The sequence below is a fragment of the Malaclemys terrapin genome, chromosome 3 (genome assembly GCF_027887155.1).
Source record: "Malaclemys terrapin pileata isolate rMalTer1 chromosome 3, rMalTer1.hap1, whole genome shotgun sequence".
NCBI lineage: Eukaryota > Metazoa > Chordata > Testudines > Emydidae > Malaclemys > Malaclemys terrapin.
This window is the reverse complement of record NC_071507.1, coordinates 3,951,982-3,978,737: the sequence shown is the minus strand read 5'-3', so window position 1 is coordinate 3,978,737 and position 26,756 is coordinate 3,951,982. Positions and strand designations below refer to the sequence as shown.

At 39.9% G+C, this 26,756-nt stretch overlaps 1 protein-coding gene across 3 annotated transcripts in view; it reads left to right on the top strand.

Moving 5' to 3' along the window:
* SOS1 (SOS Ras/Rac guanine nucleotide exchange factor 1) overlaps positions 1-25,980 on the top strand; it is an 86,116-nt gene extending 60,136 nt beyond the window's left edge. For all 3 annotated transcript variants that reach the window (XM_054022299.1, XM_054022298.1, XM_054022301.1), the window contains 12 exons: positions 570-651; positions 1,266-1,388; positions 2,746-2,849; positions 6,774-6,996; positions 7,241-7,360; positions 8,240-8,402; positions 10,253-10,370; positions 12,936-13,108; positions 13,962-14,078; positions 14,291-14,555; positions 16,346-16,464; positions 20,661-25,980. In XM_054022299.1, the coding sequence (XP_053878274.1) occupies positions 570-651; positions 1,266-1,388; positions 2,746-2,849; positions 6,774-6,996; positions 7,241-7,360; positions 8,240-8,402; positions 10,253-10,370; positions 12,936-13,108; positions 13,962-14,078; positions 14,291-14,555; positions 16,346-16,464; positions 20,661-21,155 (2,102 nt within the window). In that variant the 3' untranslated portion in view covers positions 21,156-25,980. The remainder of the gene's footprint in view (positions 1-569; positions 652-1,265; positions 1,389-2,745; positions 2,850-6,773; positions 6,997-7,240; positions 7,361-8,239; positions 8,403-10,252; positions 10,371-12,935; positions 13,109-13,961; positions 14,079-14,290; positions 14,556-16,345; positions 16,465-20,660) is intronic.
* Positions 25,981-26,756: the final 776 nt, after the last annotated feature.

Below are 26,756 nucleotides of genomic sequence, written 5' to 3'. Positions count from 1 at the left end.
AGACCATTTGGGGTGAAGTGGGCAGGTAACACCTCTACCATTCTACAACAAAGCAGGGTTAGTGGCATGGGGGTGTTCTAGAGAGAGCTTGATGGAGGGGTGGTGATTATTCCATAATGGCCCATTATAGGGTTTCTGACCGCTTCTTTTGAAACATCTAGCACTGGTCACTGTCATAAATAGGGTGTTGGACTAGATGACTCACTCATAAAATGGCATATATTTATGTGCATTTATAAAAATGCACTAAGTGCAACATTGTAAGAATTTTTCCAGTTCTTTTAATAATTGAGAGAGGAAAAATAAGTGTTTTTTGTGAATAATTTTAAAATGCAGTTAAAATTGATTTTATTCATTCTGCCTTCTATTGCCATGCCCAAAAGTTCTAAATTGTCACTAAAATAACCAGGAAATGTTGAGTGTACTGTATAACAGGTATCCATTAATAGTCTGAGTGTTTTCAAGTACACTTAAGTTTAAAGAAAACCATTCACTTTGAATCCTTGTGAAGTATTATAAATAGCAAATTCGTTGACATGAAAGCAATGCTTTTTTTGTGTATCCCCTAGACCCAAATTTTGTTCGGACGTTTCTCACGACATATAGATCCTTTTGCAAACCTCAAGAACTATTGAGTCTTCTGATAGAAAGGTATGTGACTTTTTTGTATCTTCACTGGAGTGCTTGCTGCACTGGTCCATATGAGGAGGGATCTCTCTCCTTTTTTTTCTTTTTTTTTAATGTGGTGTAGGATTAAAAAAATGTTTTTATTTTAAAATTTAACATTTTAAAAAGATGGTTTCAATTTTTGTCACTGGTCTCTCTTAAAAGTTTTCAAATCCAAGGATTATGAAGTCCAAAAGATTGATTGAAGTCAGTGGAGTTACGCTGAGTTACACCAGATGAGGATCTTGCCCCAAAGGTTTTGTCATTTTGCAGTCTGTATTGGCACATACTGTGACTGTGTTGATATCCTCTATTTTATTTTGTTTATGTAGTGACATAAGATAAATTTATTATTATTTCCAATTTAGTAAGTGGTTGCTCTACACTTACTAACTGGTAAGGGCCTGATTTAATGGAAACCCTCTAAACTTTTTGACTAGTAGGGGAGAAAGCAGAGGTATCTTCAATTGAATCAAACTCTTAATAGTTTTGTTAGTGCATGTTCTGAGAGAGGTTTTTTACTTTACAAATTACTGGTTCCCATATACATCATTTAAATGAATGTAAAGTTTTAGACTTCGTTGTTTGTCCCATGCTAGGTTTGAAATTCCAGAGCCTGAGCCAACAGAAGCTGATCGTATAGCTATGGAGAATGGAGATCAGCCTCTTAGTGCAGAGTTGAAACGATTTAGGAAAGAATATATACAACCTGTGCAGCTGCGGTGAGTATTAGAGAAATGCAGATAAAGCTTCTCCTTCGTAGAGTGCCTCTGCAGATTCCCACAAGGAGTTTCTTGTCATTCTTCATGAGCCACAGAGCTACTGACAAAGTGGTAGAGCTATGAGGGGGCACTTACGCCTAGTTTGCATCACAGCAATCGGGAACCTGATTCCCACCTAGTAACGCATCCTCAGTTTCATTGATTCGGCTTATAAAACATTTATAGAACCACAAAGCTCCTTTCTTTACAGTACATAACTCATTGGATAATAAAAAAAAAATATTTTCTTATAAATGGAGTTTTCTGAATGTATTGTCTCTGCAGATGCAAACTGATCCCTCCCACCTTCGGTATACTTCGGAATCCTTCTGAAGACTCTCTGAAATAGAGAAGTGAGGACAGGTTAAGGGGTCAGCTTTTATAAAGTTTTAGGTTCTAGAATGCTACAATGCAGATTAGGCACTAATGCTTCCTAATGGGTTTTCTGAAATCTGTGCTTCTACTGGCTTGAGGGATGGAGCAGTAAGGCTACTGTAGACTCAGTTATACTGGCAAACCTGCACTTTTGCCTGTGTAGCTTGTTTCACTCAGGGAGCTATAATAAGCTATGCTGGCAAAATCTCAGGCCTGGTCAACACTACAGCTGCGGGTCGATCTAAGCTACGTAATGTGAGCTACGTTAGTAGCGTAACTCAAGTCAATGTAGCTTAGATCTACTTATCACGGGGTCCACACTCCGCTATGTCAACGGGAGATGCTCTCCCACCGACATTGCTTCCACCTGTCGTTGAGGTGGAGTACAGAAATCGATGGGAGAGCTCTCTTCCATCAATTGAGCGTGGCTTCACTAGACCCGCTAAATCGATGCCGCTGCATCAATTGCAGCAGCACCGATTTTAGCTCCATTGTGAAGACAAGCCCTCAGTTTTGCCAGTATAAGCTGCATCCACTCTAGAGGTGCTTTCCCAGTGTAGTATATTGCTACATCTGTACCAGCAAGGCACTCCTAATGTAGATGTGACCTAAGTAAGTAACATTGTTTTCTAACTGACAGCATTATTCAGAGCTTTCAGGTGAAATTAATATATACCGTATATACTCGTTCATTACCCGTTTGTTTATAAGCTGACCCCCCCCCTCCCCCAAGATGGTTAGGTAAAAATAGCAAAAACTGTATGACCCTTTCATAAGCCGACCCTATATTTCAGGGGTTGGCAAAGTTTGGCTCCTGGCCGTCAGGGTAAGCTGCTGGTGGGTCGGGAGATCCCATCTAAGCCATGGTGCTAGGCATTGTCAGACAGACTAACAGACAGTCTCTTCCCACAAAGACTTTATAATCTCTCCTTTAATGTTGTAGAGTGTTAAATGTATGCCGACACTGGGTAGAGCACCACTTCTATGACTTTGAGAGAGATGTAGATCTTTTGCACCGATTGGAAGAATTCATTGGGACAGTAAGAGGTATTTATGATTACAATAGATATCAGCATTTTAGAATATGTCCAGTGTTAGACATCTTTATTATGTGGTGATGCTTCCTTGCAGTCAGTGGATGAAGGAAAATGAAATGTTGGGTGCTTACGATGATTTATGTTACTCAGTGAATAACCTGAATAAACCTTTATTTAAAAATCAACTGCTATTTTCATTCCCAAAAATATGGTGCCTATTCAGAAAAATATGATCCATGTTACTTAACTCTGATGGCAAAAATATTATTCTAGTTATATTGAAAATGAATTGATATAATTGAAAATTGCCAGCAACTGAGTGGTTAGTTTTGAAAGCAGGTCAAAATAGTCTTTGGTCACCTGCTTATTGGGGGAAATCCCTTAAACTATAGTTGGGAGTAACTTTCATAAAAGCTTAACGGAGGAAACAGTGTACTCTAGAGCAGGGATTCTCAGGCTGTTTCACAGTGTGGACCACATTTTGAGAGGTTATTACATAGGCTGCCCCCACTCCAGTTCATAATTGTGTAGCAAACCTTCCCCATTCATTTTTAATAATGAAACATCCCTGTGGCAGCTACAGCTGTTGCATACAGGAAAAGGTTATATTAGGAAAGTGTTTAATGTATATTTAGCAGTTTGAAACAGGAAGAGACCAAGCTATCAGTTCACTGTGGACTGTCAGTGAATTCTGTAGACTGGCCGGTTTGGAAATCTTTGGTCTTGTGGACAGAGCATAAGACTGGGCAATGCGGGAGTTCTTTGAGTGATTGCATGTGTCCATTCCACTTGAGGTGTGTGCGCACCCAGTGCACTAGTGTCGTAGATTTTTCCCTTAGCGATACCTGTCAGCGCAGGACGTATGCCCTTTGCTACCTCATACTACTGCTCAATGTTATGAAGGGTAGAGCAGCCCCCAGCCTTCCCTCCATTCCTTCTTACCACTCATGAAAGTAGTCAGAGCATGGTAGCTTGCTCTTACAAGTGGTTTTTTTTCCCCTTGCTGGGAATTTGTTTTTCTAGTATATGTAGTTGGTACTCGTCTAGAAGTTTTATAGTTAGTTTAGATATGTTTTAATTTATTTAGTATTGTTCTTGGTGTATATTTTGGTTTCCACTTGTCTGGGGGCTGACGCCCAGTACCAAGGCATCACTCAGTCTCTGGCCTGGTGGTTCCTCCAGTGGAGTTGTAAAGGGAGGTTCCACCTCTGTTGAAGAGGGTTGCTTCCTCCCTGGAATTACAGGTAGAAGTAGTTCAGAGAAGCATGCACAGATTGGTGGACATTTTGGGGTCAGCAGGGCCTCCTGAGGGGCTTGCTCCATAAATGAGAATATTCTGGAACCCACAAAGGTGTTGTGGCAAACAGCTTCATTGCCATCTACAGCCAGTAGGACTGAGAGGCAGTCTTAAGCTCTGTGAACTGGTGAGTGTATCCAGCCAATGTACATATGAGAGTTCCTTTTGTTCTTCTACAATCAACGTTGACTCCGGTTACAGACGCTTCTTCCCTAGTTTGGGGAACCCACCTGGGGAGTCTCTGGTCTGGCCAAGAGATAGATAGCTCTCCGCATAAATGTGAGGTGGTTGAGAGCTCGCTACTTAGCTTGTCACACTTTCCTTCCCCGCAGAAAAGAAGAAATTTCCTAGTTCTTATGGACAATACAGCAGCAATGTTCTACGTGAACAGACAAGGAGGGGCCAGATGGAATCTCCTGTGCTAAGAGGGAATACAGCTTTGGGAGTTTTGTATCACCAATACAGTTCACCCCAAACCCCGTCTGGGTATTCAGAACACGTTAGCAGATGGCTTGAGCAGGTCTTTCACCCGTCGCCATGAGTAGTATCTCCAGCCAGATATAGTAAGAGTCATTTTTCAAGCATAGAGGTTCCCCATGTAGACCTGTTTACAACTGGTCACATCTGAAAGTGTCAGCAGGGTGGTTTTTTTCTTTTTTTTTCCCTCAAGAGTGGGTCGCAATCCAGCATCCCTGACAGATGCTTTTCTGTTACCCTGAAGGACAAACTCATCTATGCTTACCCTCCAGTTCCTCTCCTCCCCAGAATATTATTAAAAATCAAGCAGGATCATGCTCGTACAATCCTCATAACACCAGTGGGGCCTTCCCAATATTGGTTCTCCACTCTGCTGAGTCTCTCAACTTGGGCTCCGCTGACATAACCTCCAGAATCAGTCCTGATCTCTCAGAACTACAGTCACCTCCTGCATCCTAACCAGTGACTCTTCATCTTACATCCTGGATATTCTGTGGGAAGTACCTCAGGAGGTCTGTCCAAGAAATGTACAAAACATTCTTTTGAATAGCAAGAAACCACCTACTAGGTACACTTACCTGTTGAAGTGAAAGCAGTTCTTGTGGTCTCAGCAGAAAGGTGTTTCTCCATGCTGGGCTCCTATACAGCATATCCTGGACTATTTGTTACAGCTGACACATCGAGGTCTTTCCATCAGAGTTCACCTAGCAGCTATCTCCACTTTCCGCCCTCCAGTTGCAGATTGCTCTGTATTCTTCAAACCAGTGTCACTCAGGTTCTTAAAGGGTCTGAACCCTTTATTTCTCCAAGTGGAGTATCCTATCCCTCCTTGGGACTTAAATCTGGTGTTATTAAGGCTGATGGGTCCTCCCTTTGATTTGTTGGCTACCTGCTCGTTACTTCATCTTTTAATGAAAGTGAACTTTGTGGTGACGATTGTCTCTCCACAGAGAGTAGGAAAATTGCAAGCCCTGGTGTCCGACCCACCTTATACAGTCTTTTACAAAGACAAAGTGTACTTAAGCCCGCATCCAAAATTTCTGACCAAAGTAATGGCACACTTCCAAATCAATCAGCCAATATACTTACCGACCTTCTTTCATAAGTTTCATTCTCATAAGGACAAGGAGAGATTCCATGCATTGACTGTCAGGAGAGTATTAGCTTTCTCCTTGGAAGAAACTGTTTAGATTGTCCTCACAGCTGTTTGTGGCAGTCGCAGACAGCTTGAAGGGTCTCATTTCAAAGAATAATCATTATGGATTTCCTACGGCATACTTTTGTGCTCTGACACATTGTGACTCTGCCAAGCACAGTGCTGGCACATTCAACAAGATAACAAGCAGCTTCTGAGCTTTTCTAGTTCATGTGCCTGTACAGGACATTTGGTGAGCTGCAAATTGGTCATTAATTCATACTGTTGCATCTCATTATGCCATCTTTCAGCAGTCTAGAGATGATGGCAGATTTGAACGTGTGGTCCTTTAATCATTATTTAGGTAGATTCTGATCCCACCTCCAGTTTGTAATGCTTGTGAGTCACCTGACTTGAAATGGACATGTGCAATCACTCAAAGAAAAAATGCTTACTAACCTGTTCTGTAACTGCTGTTCTTCAAGATGTGTTGCACATGTCCATTCCACAACGCACCTTCCTTCCCCTCTTTATTGGTGTCTGTCTGATAAGAAGGAAGTGAGAGAGGCTGAGGGCGGCTCTGCCCAACAGGTAACACTAATGGAGGGATCTTCAACACTAGCATGCTGGCCATGCACACACCTGAAGGGAATGGACATGGTCAACACATCTCAAAGAACAAGAGTTACAGAAAAGGTTAGTAACTGTTTTTTCCTGGAGTCCAGTTTTCCCTTCGGTTCCCTGTGTGAAACTCCCATTAATTCAGAAGGAATTACGTACATGATATTACCAGGATCACTGGGCTCCTACTACTATTTCTAGCTTTGCCGCTGCTTGGCTTTGTGTGAGTGAAACCCTGCTGTGTTTGTTTGCCCTTCTGTGAATTGGGGAGAATGCTTACCTACCTCAGAGTATTGAGGCATAATGTTTGTAACATGGAGATTTTAAAAAATGACATTGACCTCTTTGGAGAAACATAGAATTAAAAGGGTTAAAGAAATATTAATGATGTCTCTTTATTCCAGGTAAAGCTATGAAGAAATGGGTTGAATCAATCACAAAGATAATCTACCGGAAAAAGCAGGCACAAGCCATTGGGCCAAGCCACAATATTACTTTTGAAAGTTCACCTCCTGCAATTGAGTGGCATATAAGCAAGCCAGGACAGCCAGAAACTTTTGACTTGCTCACTTTGCACCCAATAGAAATTGCTCGACAGCTCACTTTACTCGAGTCAGATCTTTACAGGTATTTTTCCTCCATTAAAAACTGAATTTACTATACCACTTTATTACACAAACCCAAAATATTCCCAAAATTACTTCTGCAGGCCCTCTGTACAGATCCCCCACTATTGGCATATCCCCTTGACACATGTTGTGTGCTAGGTTGTTAATTAAGACTTTTTTTGGAATAATGGTAGTCTTTTTTAGAAGTTTTATATTATTGTGCTTTATTTTATTTTTTTTTATTATTATTATTATTATTTTAGAGCTGTGCAGCCATCAGAACTAGTTGGAAGTGTGTGGACCAAGGAAGATAAAGAAATTAATTCTCCCAACCTTCTCAAAATGATACGGCACACCACTAATCTCACTTTGTGGTTTGAAAAGTAAGGGGTTTTTTTTGTTTGTTTTTTAAATCTCTACTTCTGGAATGTTAGTGTATCTATATAGTTCATTCAGATACTTCCTGAGAGGTAACCTGAGGAGAAATTTTGCCTTGGGGAAGCCTCTACTCGGGCAATGGCTAAATGTTTCCGTTTGCCTCTGAGAACAACTACTTGTAAGTAGGCTTGGCAGAATTTGATTTTAATTTTTTTTTTAATTTCGACAGAAAATATGTGTATTTTTAAGCACTGGTTTTGATTTAAAAAACGAAAAAAATGTTCACAGTCGCACAAAATTATGGGTTTTAAGCTTTTTTTTTTTTTTTTTTTTAATTTTTATCTATTTAAACTTTCACAATTGTGGAAAATTTTGCAAGGGTCAGACAAAGGGGGTGTCAGACAATAATTATTTAATGATAGTAGATGTTGGGATTCAGATAGTTAAAGCTTTATAACTGTTAAAACAAAATTGTCAACATCACATGTCAAAATACACAAAGTAAATGTCCTTAAATCAAACTCTAAGTTCTCAAGCAGCATTTTTCTTGCTTTGCCTGTCTATAAACTTTTATCATCATCAATGGAAATATTTTTGTGTTGGTTTATGTGTATATGTTGCAATCAGTGTTTATCAACTTTTATTGATAAAAATCTAATCCTTTGAAGCCTACTTCTAATATTCCCAGCTTTTTAACCTGAGAAACGGGACCGAACTTGTTCTAAATGTTTCTAAATCTCCCTCCAGTTATTTGGTGGGCCTTGTTGGATCTGTTGAAACATTTCAAAATGGTACACTTTGTGCTATAGCTGAATCTTTGTTGCGTGGCAGAGTTCTGGCTCTGTTTTATTTCTACAAAATTAGCGTTCTGCTTGTGTACTTAGATGCATCGTAGAAACAGAAAACCTAGAGGAAAGAGTAATTGTAGTGAGTCGGATAATTGAGATCCTGCAAGTTTTTCAAGAGCTAAATAATTTCAATGGTGTTCTTGAAGTTGTGAGTGCTATGAACTCTTCACCTGTGTATAGACTGGATCACACATTTGAGGTAAGTTACAATGTTTTCAGTTTTCAATCTAGAAACTGTAACAGTTAAGTTACATTCTGTTACTATAAATGCTTCTCCTTTCAGTAGCACATTAAGGGTGGTAAAGGGCTCTTGGGCTTTGAAGGAGCCTTTGCTTTTGTACTCCGCATTCACACTGTCTGGGCACAGACACTGCCAATCACAAGACAGAGAGGAGAGACTAGAAGGGGCTGAGGAGAATAAAGCAGAAAACTAGAGTGAAAGAATCAAGCAGAGAGATGGATGAGGGTTAAAAACCTGAAATAAACAGAGAAAGAACAGTGTCTTAAAAGGAAGATGAAGAAAAACTTTTCAACTGAAATTTTTAAAAAAAATATTCAATACAGAAATATTACAAATAAGGGGAAACAGTTAATGAAAAATATGGAAGAATAGCTGCACCAACACTCAAAACTGAAGGAAATTTGTCATAGCTCATTGTTAGACTTTCTAAAAAATGCTGGTTTATTACAGGGTCAGTGACAGCAAATACTATAGTTAAAGGTTGCAAAACGATCACTATTATAACTCCTTATTTTTCAGATGCTTACAGTTTTCTACAACTTTTGCCTTTTGGGCTGAATCTCTGACCAAAGATGAATGTTTCTGAAAAGTTTTACTAAAATTCCTTCAATCACTTTTGAGTTGTTGGGGAGGGAAAAGACCAGTGATGGTGAATCCCCAGATGTACTGCACATGTGTGCATAGTTCTATTTGTAGTGCTGTACCTAGTCCTCTGAACTCCTCCAATTATGACTTCCGTTATTTGCATCATCTGAGGATTTAGTCCTCAGTGTAGGATCATTTGATGTAGCAGATCAACTGAACCATTGGCAAGGACTACTGTGTACAAAGCAGGAAAAGCGAATACTTCAACAATATGCAGGCTGCACCGCAAATAGTACAGTGTCTCTGGCTTTCCCAAGGGAAGTAAAATCACCTGTGGAAGATTGAATGAGAGTGTAAAATATAGCTATAAATCTCTATTTAATGTCAGAGGTAGTTACCTCTAATTTCAGGGGTCCCCAAAGTGAATTCAGTGGTGAGCAAGGCAGAAAGACATGGCAAATCACCAGAGCCCACTCCCTGAAACCAGAAACAGGCAAGATTGAAAATAAAAGATGATTATCAGAAAGGCATAGGCAGATTGATCAGAGCAGTGAGTGTCTGGGGAAAGAGGTGGAACACGCCAGCTTCAGGAAACAGGAAAATAATCTGCATCTCCTAGCAGGTTCCCTCCATATACTTTAGCATAGGATCCATACCCAGTTAATTGGGCTGCTTGACCCTCACTGACATGTGGGTGCGTAACTGAATTTTCCATAGGTATTGGCAGGATTTAAAGATTTTAGAGGTATGCTGCGAATATTATGATTGAGAGGAAATCAAGGCTGCACACATCAATAATTTACTTAGCTACTATAATAGCAAGATTATGGTCAGGGGCTGAGGGATATGTATGAAAGTCAGGCTTTTGTAAGAGCCCTAGCTGACCTGGTTGGAGGTTCAATGTCCTGATTCTTGTATACCCATATAGCTCTTTTCATCTCTAGATCTCAAAGTGTTAGTATCCCATTTTTTAGATGGGGAAACTGAGTCCCAAAGAGGGTAAGGGCCAGAATTTTAAGGGTATTGAGATGTTGCTGTGCTGAGCATTACAACACCAAACTGATTTATGCTGTTACAGCAACATGTAAATGCCTTTAAAAATCTGGGCCTGTGACTTACCCAAGGTCACACAACAAGGCAGTGTCAGCTGTCAGTCCTAGTCTTGTGGATGGGGCACTGGACCACAATCCCCTCCTCATTAACCGATCTGTATATCTTTTCAGCAAATTCCAAGTCGACAGAAAAAGATTTTAGAAGAAGCTCATGAATTGAGTGAGGATCACTATAAGAAATATTTGGCAAAACTCAGGTCCATTAATCCTCCATGTGTGCCTTTCTTTGGTAAGTAGGTTTGATTCAGGATGAACAGTATAAAAGAAATGTCAGTGTTTTACAAAGATTGAGCTGAAGCACTCTACAGAAATACAAGCAGAAGTGAGAAGTGTATTTTAAAGGATCACCGTGAGCTTGAAGTCTAGTCAGTTTTTTTTAAAAGGAGCTAAACTTAGTTTCAGCTGTCTGATTGTAAAACATTTCATCTCCCCTACTACTGTGTGAAAGATCCACACAAACGGGCAATATGACTGAATATGCAGAGGAAAGAATTAACTGACCACAAAGTAAACAACTGGGGAAAAAGAGAGAAGTATTTTTTCTAATCTGTTCTACTGACTTTAGGTATTGCTTGCAGGGAAAAAAGTGTTTTTTAAAGGACCATTTAGACAGAAATATGATTTTTTTCTGAAGTCGATGGTATCCTTGTAATGTGCACATTACTTGGAATAACGATGGTTATTCTTCGAGTGATGGTTGCTATGTGTATTCCACACACAGATAGGCCTGGGCACCATGTGCCCAAGTCTGGAAATTTTTAGTAAGCGGTGTCCATTGGTCTACGCATGCAAAGTAGTTTGTCTCGTGCTCCAAACCAAGTGTATAAAGGACAGCATGGACTGATGCCTCTCTAGTTCCTTCTTACCTCCACGTTGCCCGAGTCTGAATCCTCTGTGTTTGCTACATAAGAACGGCCATACTGGGTCAGACCAATGGTCCCTCTAGTCCAGTATCCTGTCTTCTGACAGTGGCCAGTGCCAGATGCTTCAGAGGGAATCAGTAGAACAGGGCAATTATCAAATTATCCATCCTCTGTTGTCCAATCTCAGCTTCTGGCAGTCAGAGGTTTAGGGATACCCAGAGCATGGATTTCAGAGTAGCAGCCATGTTAGTCTGTATCCGCAAAAAGAACAGGAGTACTTGTGGCACCTTAGAGACTAACAAATTTATTAGAGCATAAGCTTTCATGGACTACAGCCCACTTCTTCGGATGCATATCCAGAGCATGGAGTTGCATTTCTGACCATCTTGGCTAATAGACATTGATGGACCTTTTCTCCAGGAACTTATCTAATTCTTTTTGAACCCAGTTATACTTGTGAAGGCCAAAACATCCCGTAGCAGTGAGTTCCACAGGTTGACTGTGCATTGTGTGAAGAAGTACTTCCTTCTGTTTGTTTTATCCCTGATGCCTATCAATTTAATTGTTTGACACTTGGTTTGTGTGTTATGTGAAGGGGTCAATAACATTTCCTTATTCACTTTCTCCACACAATATATGATTTCATAGACCTGTATCACATTCCCCCCTTAGTTGTCTCTTTTCTAAGATGAACAGCCCCAGTCTTTTTGATCTCTCCTTACGTGGAAGCTGTTCCATACCCCTGATCACTATTGTTGCCCTTCTCTGTACTTTTTCCTATTCTAATATATCTTTTTTGAGCTGGAACAACCAGAACATCAAGCAGGGGCCTACCATGGATTTATATAGTGGCATTATCATATTTTTTGTCTCATTATGTATCTCTTGCCTAATGGTTCCAAACCGTGTTAGTTTTTTGATTGCTGCTGCACGTTGAGCAGATGTTTTCAGAGAACTCTCCACAATGACTCAAAGATCTTTCTTGAGAGGTAACAGCTAATTTAGACCCCATCATTTTGGATGTATAGTTGGGATTATATTTTCCAATGTGCATTACTTTGCATTCATCAACATTGAATTTCATCTGCCATTTTGTTGCCCAGTCACTCACTTTTATGAGATCCCTTTGTAACTCTTCGCAGTCTGCTTTGTACTTAACTATCTTGAGTAATTTTATATTGTTTGCAAACTTTGCCACCTCACTGTTTACCCCTTTTTTCAGATCATTTATGGATATGTTGAACAGCACCGGTCCCACTACAGATCTTGGAGGGGACCCTGCTATTTGCCTCTCTCCCCTAGGAACACTTGCCTATTTATTCTTACCTTTTCTTACTCATGTTGTAACCAGTTACTGATGCATGAGAGGAACGTCTCTCTTATCCCATGACTGTGTACTTTGCTTAAGAGCCTTTAATGATGGACTGTGTCAAAGGCTTTCTGAAAGTCCAAGTCCACTGTATCAGCTGGATCATCCTTGTCCGCATGTTTGTTGACCCCCTCAAAGAATGTGAATAGGTTGGTGAAGCATGGTTTCCATTTACAAAAGCCGTGCACCCGAGGACTCAATGATGGACCCCCCTCACAGGTCCAGTGCCCTCGTCTGTGGAGTTCCTGTGGGTTCCATGGTCTCTCGTTAGTCCTCTTGTTGTTCAATATCTCTGTGAAACCATTAGGTGAGATTGACACAGCATGGACTAAACTGCCAGCAATACGCAGACAGTGGCTAGCGCCACATCAGGCATAAAAAGCATCATCTCCGTTATCCAGGGCTTGGCTCAGATCAGTAACTGGCTAGAGCTGAACCGAGAATGAATAAGGCAATGCTGGTGAGAGGAAGGAAACACTTAGAGCTCTCCACTTCTGTCAGCTCAATGAAATTACATTGCCTCACAACATTCAAACATAAATTATTCTCTTCGCTGTTTTAGGAATTTATTTGACTAACATCTTGAAAACAGAAGAAGGCAACCCTGAATTTCTAAAGCGACATGGAAAAGAACTTATAAACTTCAGCAAGAGAAGGAAAGTAGCTGAAATAACAGGGGAGATCCAGCAGTACCAAAACCAGCCATACTGCTTACGAATCGAACCTGATATCCGGGTAAGTTGCATTTTCTTATGCTGAAATATTGAGAGCTTCTTTGTGGTGATTAGTTCAGAAATAATTTTAATAGAGAAAATCAAAGGAATCCGTAGAGCAGGCTGTTTGCTCCTGGGTCTCCGGTTTTGTGTGACACAGTGCAGGATGTCCCTTCGCGCTATAGGACACCAGCAGTAGCAGGCAGTACACGAGGCTCCTCATCTGCTGACCAGCATAATCCACTGACTCCCAGTACCTTAGCCTACTGGCCTGTTCTTTCTTGGCAGAGGTCAGCAAAGCTCTCTGCAGGAGCTATGTCATTTTCCATGATCCATGAGTGGAAATCCTACATGTTGCTATCTTGACAGAAGCAGAATTTAGGTAGTTTTCTCTTCTGCTGTATTAAAATATGACTTCTCCTTTCTACATTGAAGTTACTACAAATCCTAAAAAGGAAAAAAAAAGTCTTTAGTATAAATTGGCCCTTTCAACCCTGTTTGTAAGTCATTTCTTACATACAGGCCTTAAAACACCGTGTTTTCCTCCTTGTAGTGAAGTCCTAAGGAGAGGTGAGGTAACGCACATGGGTTTTACTGATGTCCTCCCAAGTCAGTGGATTTCTGGGTGCTGGCAATTCGCAAGCTCTTGCCCCTAGTTTGTCAGAGTAACGGAAATTGTGAAATGATTGTCAGTTACGTTTGATATTTTTACTGATTTTTTTTTTAAGTTAAATTTCATGTAATTCACGTTTGCTGAATAGTACTTATATAGTGCTTTTGAAACCGTTGGGACTACTTGTATCATAAAGTATGTAGAATCTGCCCCATGAAAGTAACTTATACGATGTAATCTTCCTAAACTTCCTGTGTTTCAGAGGTTTTTTGAAAATTTGAATCCAATGGGAAATAGCATGGAGAAAGAATTCACAGATTATCTGTTCAACAAGTCATTAGAAATAGAGCCGCGAAATTCCAAGCCTCCACCAAGATTTGTTAGTATTCAGATTTTATTTTTTTCTTAATAACTTCAAAAATGTTTCCCACAATGCAGCAGAGATTGTTTTAGAATTTATATGCATAATGATGGAGCTGCATTTAACTGATTTTGTGATGGAGATGAAGGTAATTTGATTTTTAAAATGTATACTTTCAATTCACTGCAAGGTTTCTAACTGCACAATATTGATATTTGGTATCACTGCAGCCAAAAAAATACAGCTATTCCCTCAAATCTCCGGGTGTTCGTCCATCGAACCCAAGGCCAGGTACCATGAGACACCCTACACCGCTGCAACAGGAGCCAAGAAAAATTAGTTACAGTCGCATCCCTGAGAGTGAGTCAGAAAGTACAGCATCTGCACCAAATTCTCCACGAACACCATTGACACCACCCCCTGCCTCTGCTACTTCCAGTACTACAGATGTCTGCAGCGTCTTTGATTCAGATCCTTCAAGTCCTTTTCATTCAAGTAGGTGCTAAAGCTAGGAGTGCATTTAAATAATGAGGACAGTCACAAATGTGTTTGTCCTATTTTGTGATGTAAATTGATATAGCAAATTTGAAGGACCAAAGTGATCTATCTACAGATGTTTTTGCCTCCTTGCATAATGGCAGACCGTTTCAATGCATTTTTACTTAGATTACTATTATCTTTAAGTTTATTTTCAAGTGAGAGACGGGATAGGTTAGGAATCTTGCTTGTACATCATTCCATGTTCTCTTCCAGTTTCTGGGAGAGCAGAATGTGGAAAGGGACACATCCAGGGCCCCACATATTCCATGATGCTGCAGCAATGGAATTTGCTGCCAAACCACTCCTTGATGCAGAATTGTGCTCCAGAAATCTAAACTTCCATTTAAAAAAAATATGGCCAAGATGGGAAGTTTGTGGTGAATTATGCACCAGGGTTTTGTAGTTGGTACACAGGCTGACTGGTAGTCTGTTATTGAACAATGAGGATAAAAATTTACCTCTTCTGCCTAATTCATAGGGAGGCAGTGTGGTGTAGTCGATAGAGCACTGGACTGGGAATTGGAAGACCTGATTTCTATTCCCAGCTTGGCCACAGATTTGCTGGGGTGACCTTGGGCAAGTCACTTCACCTCCCTGTGCCTCAGTTTCCCTATACACAAAATGGGTATAATGATACTGACCTTCATTGTAAAGCACTTTGAGATCTGATGATGAAAAGCACTAGACCAGTGGTTCTCAACCAGGGGTACGTGTACCACTGAGGGTACGCAGGGGTCTTCCAGGGAGTACATCAACTCAGTTAGATATTTGCCTTTTTTTATAACAGGCTACATAAAAAGCACTAGCGAAGTCAGTACAAACTAACATTTTATACAGACAGGATGAAAAAGTAAACAATTTTTCAGTAATAGTGTGCTGTGACATATTGTATTTTTATGTCTGATTTTGTAAGCAAGTAGTTTTTAATTGGAGGTGAAATTTGGGATATGCAAGACAAATCAGACTCCTGAAAAGGGTACAGTAGTCTGGAAAGGTTGAGAACCACTGCACTAGATAAGAGCTTAGAAGTATTATGCCTCCAGACCTGCCTAAATGTTCTCAAGAAAAATGTAGAGTTAAAAAAACATAAAGTTTGCATGAAATTGAAGAATAATTGCACACAATTCTCCCCTCCACCAAATCCATCAGTTATTCCTAGACATACAAATACATCAGTTCCCTCTCTCCCTTCATTCACTACCAGACAAAGAGGGCTACTCATTCTGTAGTTCACTTACAATAATAATAATTAATAAAAATAGTACCTAGTTTTAGAGCAGTTTTCATCAGTATGCCGCAGAATGCTTTACAAAGGAGATAAATATCACCAGCCCCATTTTCTGGTTAATATAACAGGAGCACAGGGAGGTGAAGTGACTTGCCCACAGCAAAAGCCATTCAGCGGGCCAATGTCAGAACAGGGAATAGAACCCAGATCTCCTGAGTTCCATTCCAGTGCCCTATCTGCTGGGCTGTCCTGTCCACTGGGTCACGCTGCCTCCCATAAAATATATATTTCATGGGTAGCTTACTTTAGCTTCACACAAGGATCTCCATACTTTACAGCTGTTCTTTTATGAGCAAGAAAAGACCTGATGATGGTGTGCTGAATTATCTCCTTTGCATTCGTATTTCAGTAAAAGCAAATTGTTGGTAATTAAGTGGTCATTAAAAGCAATCAGAACGCGTAAAGGGCAGATAAAGTGCATCATGTTGAAGGCTTTTGTTTTTTAAATATCCATCAGGATCTGCATCTGTGTCATCCATAAGCTTTACCAAAATCTCTGATGAAACTTCTGGTCCTCCTCCTGTTCCTCCACGGAGACGACCAGAGTCTGCCCCAGCAGAATCATCGCCATCGAAGGTGAGAAAGGTGTGGGCCCAATACCTATTGCATTCAGGTGAAATGCCCATATCAGACTTCACACATAAGCCAGTGCCTGAAAAGTGAGTGTTAGGGTAAAGGGAAAAATAACTTTTAAAGAGTCATACCTTGTTAGTTCAATTAGATGGGTAAGAATAAGGAGCGCTATGCCTCACACCTGCACAGCGACAGCTCTGTGCAACATCTTCTCATCTGCCCCAGGCTTAAAACTAATTAAAATAATAGCAAAAGGGTCTAAACTTAGGGGGAGAAATGTTTCTTATTCTCCTGCCCTGAGCTTCTTTGCTCCTATCCTGGCATTGGCTGGGAGCACTTGAGGTTTCATGTAAACCTCCTTGTCCAGGAAGATAGTCCAAAAGGAGGCTATGGGAAGTAAAGTGCTAAAAAAATAGCAGTAATGTGAGGAGTCTTAAACCCTACAATCTTCCCTAAAAGATGAAATAAAATATACTAACCTAATGACATCTTGTTTAGTGTTTCCTCTGCCGGTTGCCATTTCTTGCCTGCCTGCCTTCATACTCGATCTCTCCCCTTTCCTCTTACTGTATGTGCTTGTCTGGTCATTGGTCTTCATTTGGGACCTGATCCTGCACTTGTTGGAGGCATTGACAAAGCTCTTTTGACTTAAGTGTGAGATTGTTCAGGGCCTTAGAAAATTAGGGTGAAATTATCAAAACCACTGAAGTGATATAGGAGCCCAAGTCCCATTGGCTTTCAGTGGCGCACGGTATTGTACTGTCCTCTTGGCTGTCGGCAGCATACAATATTCTGTAGTCCTGTTGGCTGTCAGTGGCATAGGATCATAGGATCATAAAAATATAGGGCTGGAATGGACCTCGAGAAATCATCCAGTCCAGCCCCTTGTGCTGAGGCAGGACCAGGTAAACCTAGATCATCCCTGAGAGGTCCAATCTGTTCTTTAAAATCTCCAGTGATGAATATTACACATCTTCCCTTGGAAGCCTATTCCAGGTCTTAACTACCCTTATAGTTAGAAAGTTTTTCCTAATGTCTAACCTAACCAGGAAGAAGAGGTAGATGAGACTTTTTTTAAAAAACTAACAAAATCATCCAAAACCCAGGACTTGGTGGTGATAGGGAGCTTGAACTACCCAGACATCTGTTGGGAAGATAATACTGTAGGGCACAGATTATCAAAAAAGTTCTTGGATGCATTAGACACAACTTTTTATTACAGAAGGTGGAGAACACGACTAGGGGAGAGGCTGTTCTAGATTTGGTTCTGACAAACAGAGAGGAACTAGTTGAGAATCTGACGCTGAAAGGCAGCTTGGGTGAAAGTGATCATGAAATGATATCATTTATGATTCTAAGGAATGGTGGGAGGGACAAGAGCAGAATAAACACATTGGACTTCAAGAAGGCAGACTTTAGCAAACTCAGGCAATTAGTAGGTAAGAGCCTGTGGGAAGCAAGTCTAAGGGAAAAAAGAGATCAGGGATGTTGGCAGGTTTTTAAAGAGACATCATTAAGGGCACAAGAGCGAATTATCCCAATGCACAGGAAAGATAGGAAGTATGGTAAGAAATCATCCTGGCTAACCAAGAGATCTTCAACGATCTGAAAGTCTAAAGAGACCTACAAAAAGTGGAAACTAGGTCAAATTACAAAGGATGAATGTGAAAAAACAACACAAGTGTGTAAGGACAAAATTACAAAGGCCAAGGCACAAAATGAGATTAAACTATCTAGGGATATAAATGGTAACAAGAAACATTTACAAATACATGGGAAGCAAAAGGAAGACCAAAGACCGTGTAGGCCCATTACTAAATGAGAAGTGAAAGGCAATAACAAAAAATGTAGCAATGGCCTAAGTGTTAAATGCCTTTTTTGTTTCAGTTTTCACCAAAAAGTTGACTAACATAGTGAACACCAGTGTAAATGGGGTGGGATCTGAGGTTAAAATAGGAAAAGAACAAATTAAGAATTACTTAGACAAGTTAGATGTCTTCAAGTCACTGGGGCCTGATGAAATACATCCTAGAATACTTAAGGAACTGGCTGAAGAGAGCTCTGTGCCATTAGTGATTAACTTTGAGAACTCATGGAGGATGGGAGAGATACCTGAGGACTGAAAAAGGGAAAAATATAGTACCTATCTATAAAAAGGGAAATAAGGACAACCCAGGGAATTAAGACCTGTCAGTTTAACTTCAGTACTCAGAAAGATAATGGAGCAAATAATCAAACATTTTATTTGTAAGCACTAGAAGAAAATGAGGTAATAAGTAACAGTCAACCTGAATTTTTCAAAAACAACAGCCTAATATCCTTCTTTGATAAGGTAACAAGCCTTGTGGATGGGGGGAAGCAGTAGATGGGATATATCTCGACTTTAGTAAGGCATTTAATGCTGTCTCGTATGACCTTCTCATGAACAAACTAGAGAAATATAGCCTAGGTGAACCTACGAGAAGGTGGGTGCTCAACTGGCTGGAAAACTACTCAGAGTGATTATTAATGGTTCATAATTGTGCTGAAAGGGCATATCAAGCGAGGTCCGACAGGGATCTGTCCTGGGTCCAGTCCTATTCAGTATCTTCATAAATGATTCATGATTTGGATGGTAGCATAGAGAGGACACGTATAAAGTTTGTGGACGATACCAAGCTGGGATGAGTTGCAAGTGCTTTGGAGGATAGGATTAGAATTCAAAAGGATCTTGACAAACTGGAGAAATGGTCTGAATTAAATAGGATGCAATTCAATACGGACGAATGCAAAATACTCCACTTAAGAAGGAATAATCAGTTGGACAAATACAAAATGGGAAATGACTGCCTAGGAGTACTTCAGAAAAGGATCTGGGTGTTATAGTGGATCACAGTGGGTCAACTGTGTAATACTGTTGCAAAAAAAGGCTAGCATTCTGGGATGTGTTAACAGGACTATTGTAAGCAAAACATGAGAAGTAATTCTTCCTCTTTATTCGGCACTGACAAGGCCTCAGCTAGAATATTGTGTCCAGTTCTGGGCACCACACTTCTGGAAAGATGTGGACAAAATGGAGAAAGTCCAGAGAAGAGCAACAAAATTGATTAAAGGTCTAGAAAACATGACCTACTAGGAAAGATTGAAAAAATTGGGCTTGTTTTGTCTGGAGAGGAGAAAGGGGAGGGAAATGATAGTCTTCAAGTACATACAAGACTGTGACAACGAGAAGTGTGATAAATTGTTCTCCTTAACCACTAAGGACAGGACAAGAAGCAATGGATTTAAATCGCAGCAAAGGGGGTTTAGGTTGGACATTAGGAAAAACTTCCTAACTGCCAGGAAACAGATTCCCTAGGGAGATTACCTAATCTGTTCTTTCCCTCTTTTGACTTGCATTCCTTCCCTCTTGCTGTCAATATTAATTGTGTTGCGTATCTGGTCACCATTCACCCTTTTAGTGACGACTGAAGCAAAATAAGCATAAAACACTTCAACTTTCTTGATACCATCGGTTATTAGTTCTCCTCTCCTGCTAAGTAGAGGACCTATGCTTTCCTTCCTTTTGCTCCTGATGTATTTAAAGAACCTCTTCTCATTGCCTTTTATGTCCCTTGCTAGATGTAACTTATTTTGTGCCTTCTCCTGTCTGATGTTTGTCATACAGCATTCTATACTGCCCTTAGTTGGCAACGTGCTGTAGTTCCGTTGGCTGTCAGTGGGACGCGTGCAACTGAGTCACTTAGGTCATTTTGAAGATCCCACCCTTTATTCTTTCTTCAGGACAGAACATCATTCATTCCCTTTCCTATTAAACAGTATCTGCCTCTCATTCTCTAGAGGGTACATGTCTTTGGATTTTACTCATTCCTGGCCTCTTGCTGCAAGAGGTGTCCCAGCTGAGCTGGTATTAGCTTAGAAACTGTGCAGCACAGACCACTATGCCTCCTGCAGGCTCCAGTACTTCCTCCCCTGTGCCCCACTGCCCTTTATCTTCATTCTCACTCAGCCTGGGTCCTCTCTCCCCTGCCTCCTTCAACTGTTTACCACTTGTTGGCTGTGTCTTGTCTTTAATTGGACATTAAGTGTTTTGAGGCAGGGACTGAGTCTTTGAACATATTCATATAACGTAGCACAACCAGGGCCCTGATCCTGATTGAGGCATTGGGGCTGTCATAATATAAATGATAAACCTTGAATTAAATGTTTGTATACTTCAGATTACTTCTGTGCATCTGGACAGTCCACCAGCAATTCCTCCTCGACAACCAACATCAAAAGCCTATTCACCAAGATATTCCGTGCCAGAGCGGACCTCCGTATCTGATCCTCCTGAAAGCCCTCCTGTATTACCACCGCGAGAACCTGTGCGAACTCCTGATGTTTTCTCTAGTTCACCACTACATCTCCAGCCACCGCCCTTAGGTAGAAAAAGTGAACTTGGCAATACTTTTTTTCCAAACAGTCCCTCTCCATTTACTCCTCCACCCCCTCAGACACCTTCTCCACATGTAGCACGGAGGCATCTGCCATCCCCTCCTTTGATACAGCAGGACGTGGACCTCCATTCTGTTGAGGGGCCACCTGTCCCTCCACGACAAAGCACTTCTCAACATATCCCAAAGCTTCCTCCAAAAACTTACAAACGGGAGCACACTCATCCATCGATGCACCGAGACGGACCACCCTTGTTGGAGAACGCCCACTCCTCCTGAATTGTACCTTGTGCTGGGAGTTGCATTTTCTTGGCACTACGTCTGTTGCTGGCAATGGATGCACTGAACCTGCTAGCGCCAAGGAGTTTGGATGCATACTCCATGCATTAAAAACTATGCTAGGTTGGGAATGCAGTGTACAGAAACTGAATTGCTGAAGCAGACGTGATCAACTGATAAACTCGCTGTTCCTATTGTAGTATGCAGGATGCTGTTCTAAAGTAATTGGACAACTGATTGTACCAGAAAACTGACTCAAGGGACTTTTCTGGCCAATAAGCGGAGACCGTGTTTTGTGTAATGATCTCTCATGTCCAGTACGGGAATGGAAAATATAGTCTTGTATCCATCAGTTCTATACAGTAACACAGTTATTAGAATGAAAACATTATGCACTTTTTTAAAAATCTCAAACAGGGAACTTTATATCCTTCTTAATTTCCTTTTTACTTTACTCCCTGCTTTAAAATACTCTCCTAAAATCATGAAAAGGACTGTGAGGAAGATCTGTGGTACCTAACCATGTTAGAACTAAGGCATAGCACTGTATTGCGGTCCTGTTTACAAATTGTTACAGTGAATAGTATGGGTACCTAGGCTTCACCAAAGAGGTACTTTATTATTATTTTATTAAATACTATGGTGCCAGTTGAAAAAGAAATTATCGCCAGGAAGCATAATGGGTAATTATTGCTTTCTTTAAACAGAGCAGATTAAAGTCTTATGTCATTAAAATGACAGCAAATTTAAAAAACAGCACTATTGTCTGAAATATTCTACTACGTTTAGAAGACTGTTAATCTATGCTAGGTTATATCACATTCTTTTTAAGGTTTACTGATAATCCATTTCATGGCTTGTAACTATTCTTCTTCAATCACGCCATGAAAACAGTCACTTGTGAAAAGGAGCACTCGCTGGCCATCTTCCATAGTTATTGTCATGTTTTACTAACCATAGATTAATCAGCATACGTAGAATTGCCTTGCATTTGCATAAATCATGTGTATATAGAGAATGTTGCATAAATATGCTTGCAGATTGTTTTTAATTTAATTGAAATAAAGATACACATTTGTTTGGCTGACATACGTTAAATTATTACATGGACAAATGTACAATTCAGTTTTTCAGTTAAAAACACTGATAAGGGGATAAAAGCACATATTGTGGTACACGTCTTTTCGTAGTTCAGTATATGTATTTTAGTAATAAAGAACAGTCTAAAGAGAAATCAGGTTTTGGCATGTGAAAGAAAGTTTAGTTAGAATGACAAAGCTGGGTTACTCTCAAAGTGAATTACTGTACATGTTTTTAAATTTCCCAGACATATATGTAGTTTGTTATAGAATTTCAAACTTTGTCTTAAAAACTATTAATCTTTACAGTAGCTCTTTACTATGTCAGAAATGTACATGACAAAACATTTACCTGCATAAATATCATGACATGGATTATCCATAAACCTGTGTACTACTCTTCTGATTCTAACCAATACTGTGACAGTAATGCATGCCAGTTATTGAAGAAAAGAAGCTTTATTAATCTCCTCTACCATAATGTTTGTGAAGTGTGCAGTATCTCATCTTTATTTAATAAGAGACATGGGTTGTAGTAAAATTATAACCTGTTTCCTGTTGGATAAAAACAAAATACATTTCAGCAATCCAGAACGCCATGTCATTAGAGACAGTTCTAGTAGAGCGAATCATGATGGAAAACTGTTTTAATAACTTTCTACAATGCCATTAGAGTAGTGGAATATGCACCATGATACTACAGTTTGGTCTTTACATTTCAAAAAGCGTTTTGATTACAGCATTAAGGAGCATATTTTGTCATAGCCAAACGTTGAGAATTTGTCAGTTGTATATTTGTGTATATCTTTAACATTTCTATTTTGAAACATGTTTTCCTGCTCCTTCCCCCCACCAAAAAATGTACCTTTTTCCTTGATAAGTAAGATTTATAAACTCGGCTTCAGAGGAGGACATTCTTACCTATGTACTTTATTTAATCCTATCCTACAAGAAATGTAAGTGAAGTTCCCAGTTCTTCAAATCTAACCAAGAGTAATGAATACCCTTGGTGCAATGTCTTAGAAGTTGCTGACTTTCCAGGGAAAGCCAGGGAGCTCTCCAATGTTAGTCAGATGTTCAGAACCCACACTGCCTGTTCTCTACACTCAAAACCATGGCCCCTGTCATTACCAAGGCAGGTTAGATAGGTAGAATGGCCTAGTGGATAGGGTACTACAGTGATATGGCACAGACCTGCGTTTAGTTCCTGGCCCAGCCCCAGCCTTCCTGTGTGCACTAAGACAAGTCATTTAATATTTTCAGTGCCTCAGTTCCCCATTTGCAAAATACTGCTAATACTTCCCTACTTTACGGTGGGGTTGAGGATAAAAATCCATAGAAGTTGATTAGACACTCTGGTGATGAAAATCATACAAAAACCTAGATTAAACTCCTTCAGAGCTCAGCAACACTGCTCAATCATCCGCTATTTACCAGCGTACGGCACACCTACAACGTGCTGCCTGCACCACAAATCAAATCCATGTGTCTAGGATGAGAATGTCGAACACAACTGCTGAGCCACTCTTTCAGAACTCGTCAATTTTATTTGTATTTTCAATAAATAACCTTTTTTTTTTATATAACATGGAAGAATTTCACATTTGGACAAGTTTGCATTGGTTACTGATTATGGGGGTTAAAGCAAATATCTCTGAACAATGGCAGGGAAAATGCCATCATTTTAATTGCTCATATTGCCAGATTATTGATAAAATGATCTTGAATAATAACAAGGAGTAATGAAGCATCTTAAGCCAACAGCTGGCTAAATGGATTTCTGTATTACGGCCGAGCCCAGATGAAAAGTCTGACACTGCTCACAAGTCAGAACTGTCCTGGTGCAGAGTATTGGTTTTCAGTTATTGGATGCTTGCGTGGAGGGTGGGGAGAGGGCATCGGAGAAACAAAGTCCATTAATGAGACATGAAAGTGCAATATTTGAGCAATGTTTAAAGTCTCCCTAAAGTCTCTCTGATTTAGAGTGTAGTGCAGCAGTGTAGGAGAAAGAGAAATCCAATCTTTTTTTTTTCCCCAGAAGTGAAAACTGGGTGTTAAAAAGAAAAGTTCTCCATTAGTAGTTTGTAAATGTTAGCTTTTCAGATGCTGAAAACTTTATTTCAAATTAAACTTATAATAAAGTGCAAGGAAAAGTTATTTAACACATGGTTGTCAGGCAAGGAATTACTGTTATCATGGCACTCAACAACCCAAGCATGATTTTGCAGTGTCTCTTTGGAGAGAATTTTCTTTGCTTCAGAATCAATACCATGAAATCATTGAGAATGCTCCCATAAACTAGAAACCACTTTGTGTGTTCTCTCTTGCAATTGTTTCTAAATTCTTGCTTAACCATTGTTTTGTTTTGTTTTTCATTAAAAAGAAACGAGAGAGGTCTGTGCCCCCAACACAAATCCGGTTATGCCTTTACTCTCTGGAGCTTTTGTTTATCATAATTGTCTATTGTATAGTTTGTAGCTTTTATGCAGACAGAATCTTAAATCAGGCTTTTCTTACCAGTAAACTCCAGTATCCCTTTTACTCAGTTGGGACCCTATCCAAAACTTCCTGAAATCAATGGGAGTCTTTCCATTGACTTTAGCAGGCTGTGGATCAAGCCCTTTGTGTTCTTTTGAAAGATGGTTCTATTTTCCTGTATTCAGGGAAGTGTTTCTTTTGTATCACTAGGGCTGTTTAAATGAACCAGCTTTGCCGCAGTCCCTGTAGCAGAGCTAATGCCTGGCAATAGAAATGCCAGTTCTTTCTGCTCTTGGTATTGTCTTACCCTAGCATAGCAAATCTCGTAAGCAGCCTTCCATGTTCGTAGCGGTCGTGCATTGAGACTGCACCAGGAAAACTCCCCCTCGTTAATCAATGTCTGTCTTCGTAACAATGTTCCTTAATACTTAGTTGCTGTGATCTAAGTGCACTGGCCTGTGGTATGTAAAAATCACGCGTTGGTTTCCCTCTCAAAATTCATACCTTTTGCAGCTCACAGGGAGGGTCTTGCTGAAAAATGCATTTTTAAAGCAGAAAAAAACTGGGCAGCTTCTTAGATTTTTATCTTTAAACACCCAATTTCAACCATGTTTGATACGTGGGCTGCAGTCCTTTTAGCTGTATTAGCTAAGGAAAGAAACATGTGGCCCCATACACTTAGAAAAGCCAAAAGCACTTGTAACTTGGTTTGTAAATTTCATGGCTTATTTTCCATATTTTTTTTAAATACCTTAAAGTGCATTTTTCTGTCAACTGTGAGCAAATTTCTCTTTTGCCTTTAATGAAAAATAGTGCATTAAGTAGCCAATTGCTGCAAAATCAAGTGAACAAAGAATAAGGTTGCATTTGACTCTGTAACAAACAAACATGATGTTGTGCACCAGGTGACTGAAAGGTTGAGGGGGCGGGGGGGGGGGGGGAAGTCCTGTGCCAGATGCATGCCAGTTTTAGTAGCTGCCAAATGTGCCTTTTTATTAAGAACATCTGTCATTTTTTTCAGAACAAGGTAAATTATGTGGACAGAGAGGTTCTTTTGGACAAATTTGTTTGGTTTGCTTACTAGAGAACAAGTCTGTTTCTGTTTGTCAAAGTAAATTGTACAAATTTTAAGTTTTGATAAGTTTGTGTGTTGTGGTATATATGTGCGTTTGCCTTTGTTTAATGGCATGGTTATTTGCTAAAATGATTAAATGTCAAAAAGCGATGTCAGTCCGACCCAAATGTAAGAATAAAGCAGTAATCTTTAACTGGCATGTCTTATGACCTGTGTACCTAACCATGTCTGTAGGTGATCTTTGTATCCTTTGTCTGCAATGATATTCAGATTGCATTTAAAGTGAAAATTAATAGTGGCTGTTATTTTTCGGCATTAAAAAGATATGTTCTAAAAATAAAAATGCCTTACATATCCCATAAGTGTACACTTTTGCATATGTAAGAGAGGATGAACATCTCACTAGTCTGACGCAGTGTTTGTGAAAGATTAATGCTTTGCGTCACATTAAGGACATTTGTCAGTCTTCTGCAGAGTTGTATGTAATCATTTCAGTAATTTGAGAACTGGGCACATGATAGCCCTGTGATGGAAGCTTTGCAGAGGAGTGGAGAAGCATGCAAAATACACTTAGTGGGAGAAACAAAGTGAACGCATTTATAATATTTTACAACTGCAGCAATTGCAGGACTGATATTATATTTCGTTTCTCTCATTCTGCAGCTTTCCATTTTAACTTCCGATTTTAAAGTACTGATAAGTCAGGGATAAAAATTCACTCTGTTGAAATTTAATGCACGGATTCCTATATAATTTGATAGAGAGAGGGCCTAAATCTGTCTCGATGTTGAACTAGATCAGTGTGGATCAGTGGTCAATTCTGTATAATATCCTTTGTCTAATAACCAGAACTATATGCTTGGAAGGAAGTGTACACCCCCCCCACACACACACACACCCATTAGAACTTGCTGAATAACAACAATTCATGAAAAACATTCAGGGGGTTGGGGAGGGGGAGGGAGAGAC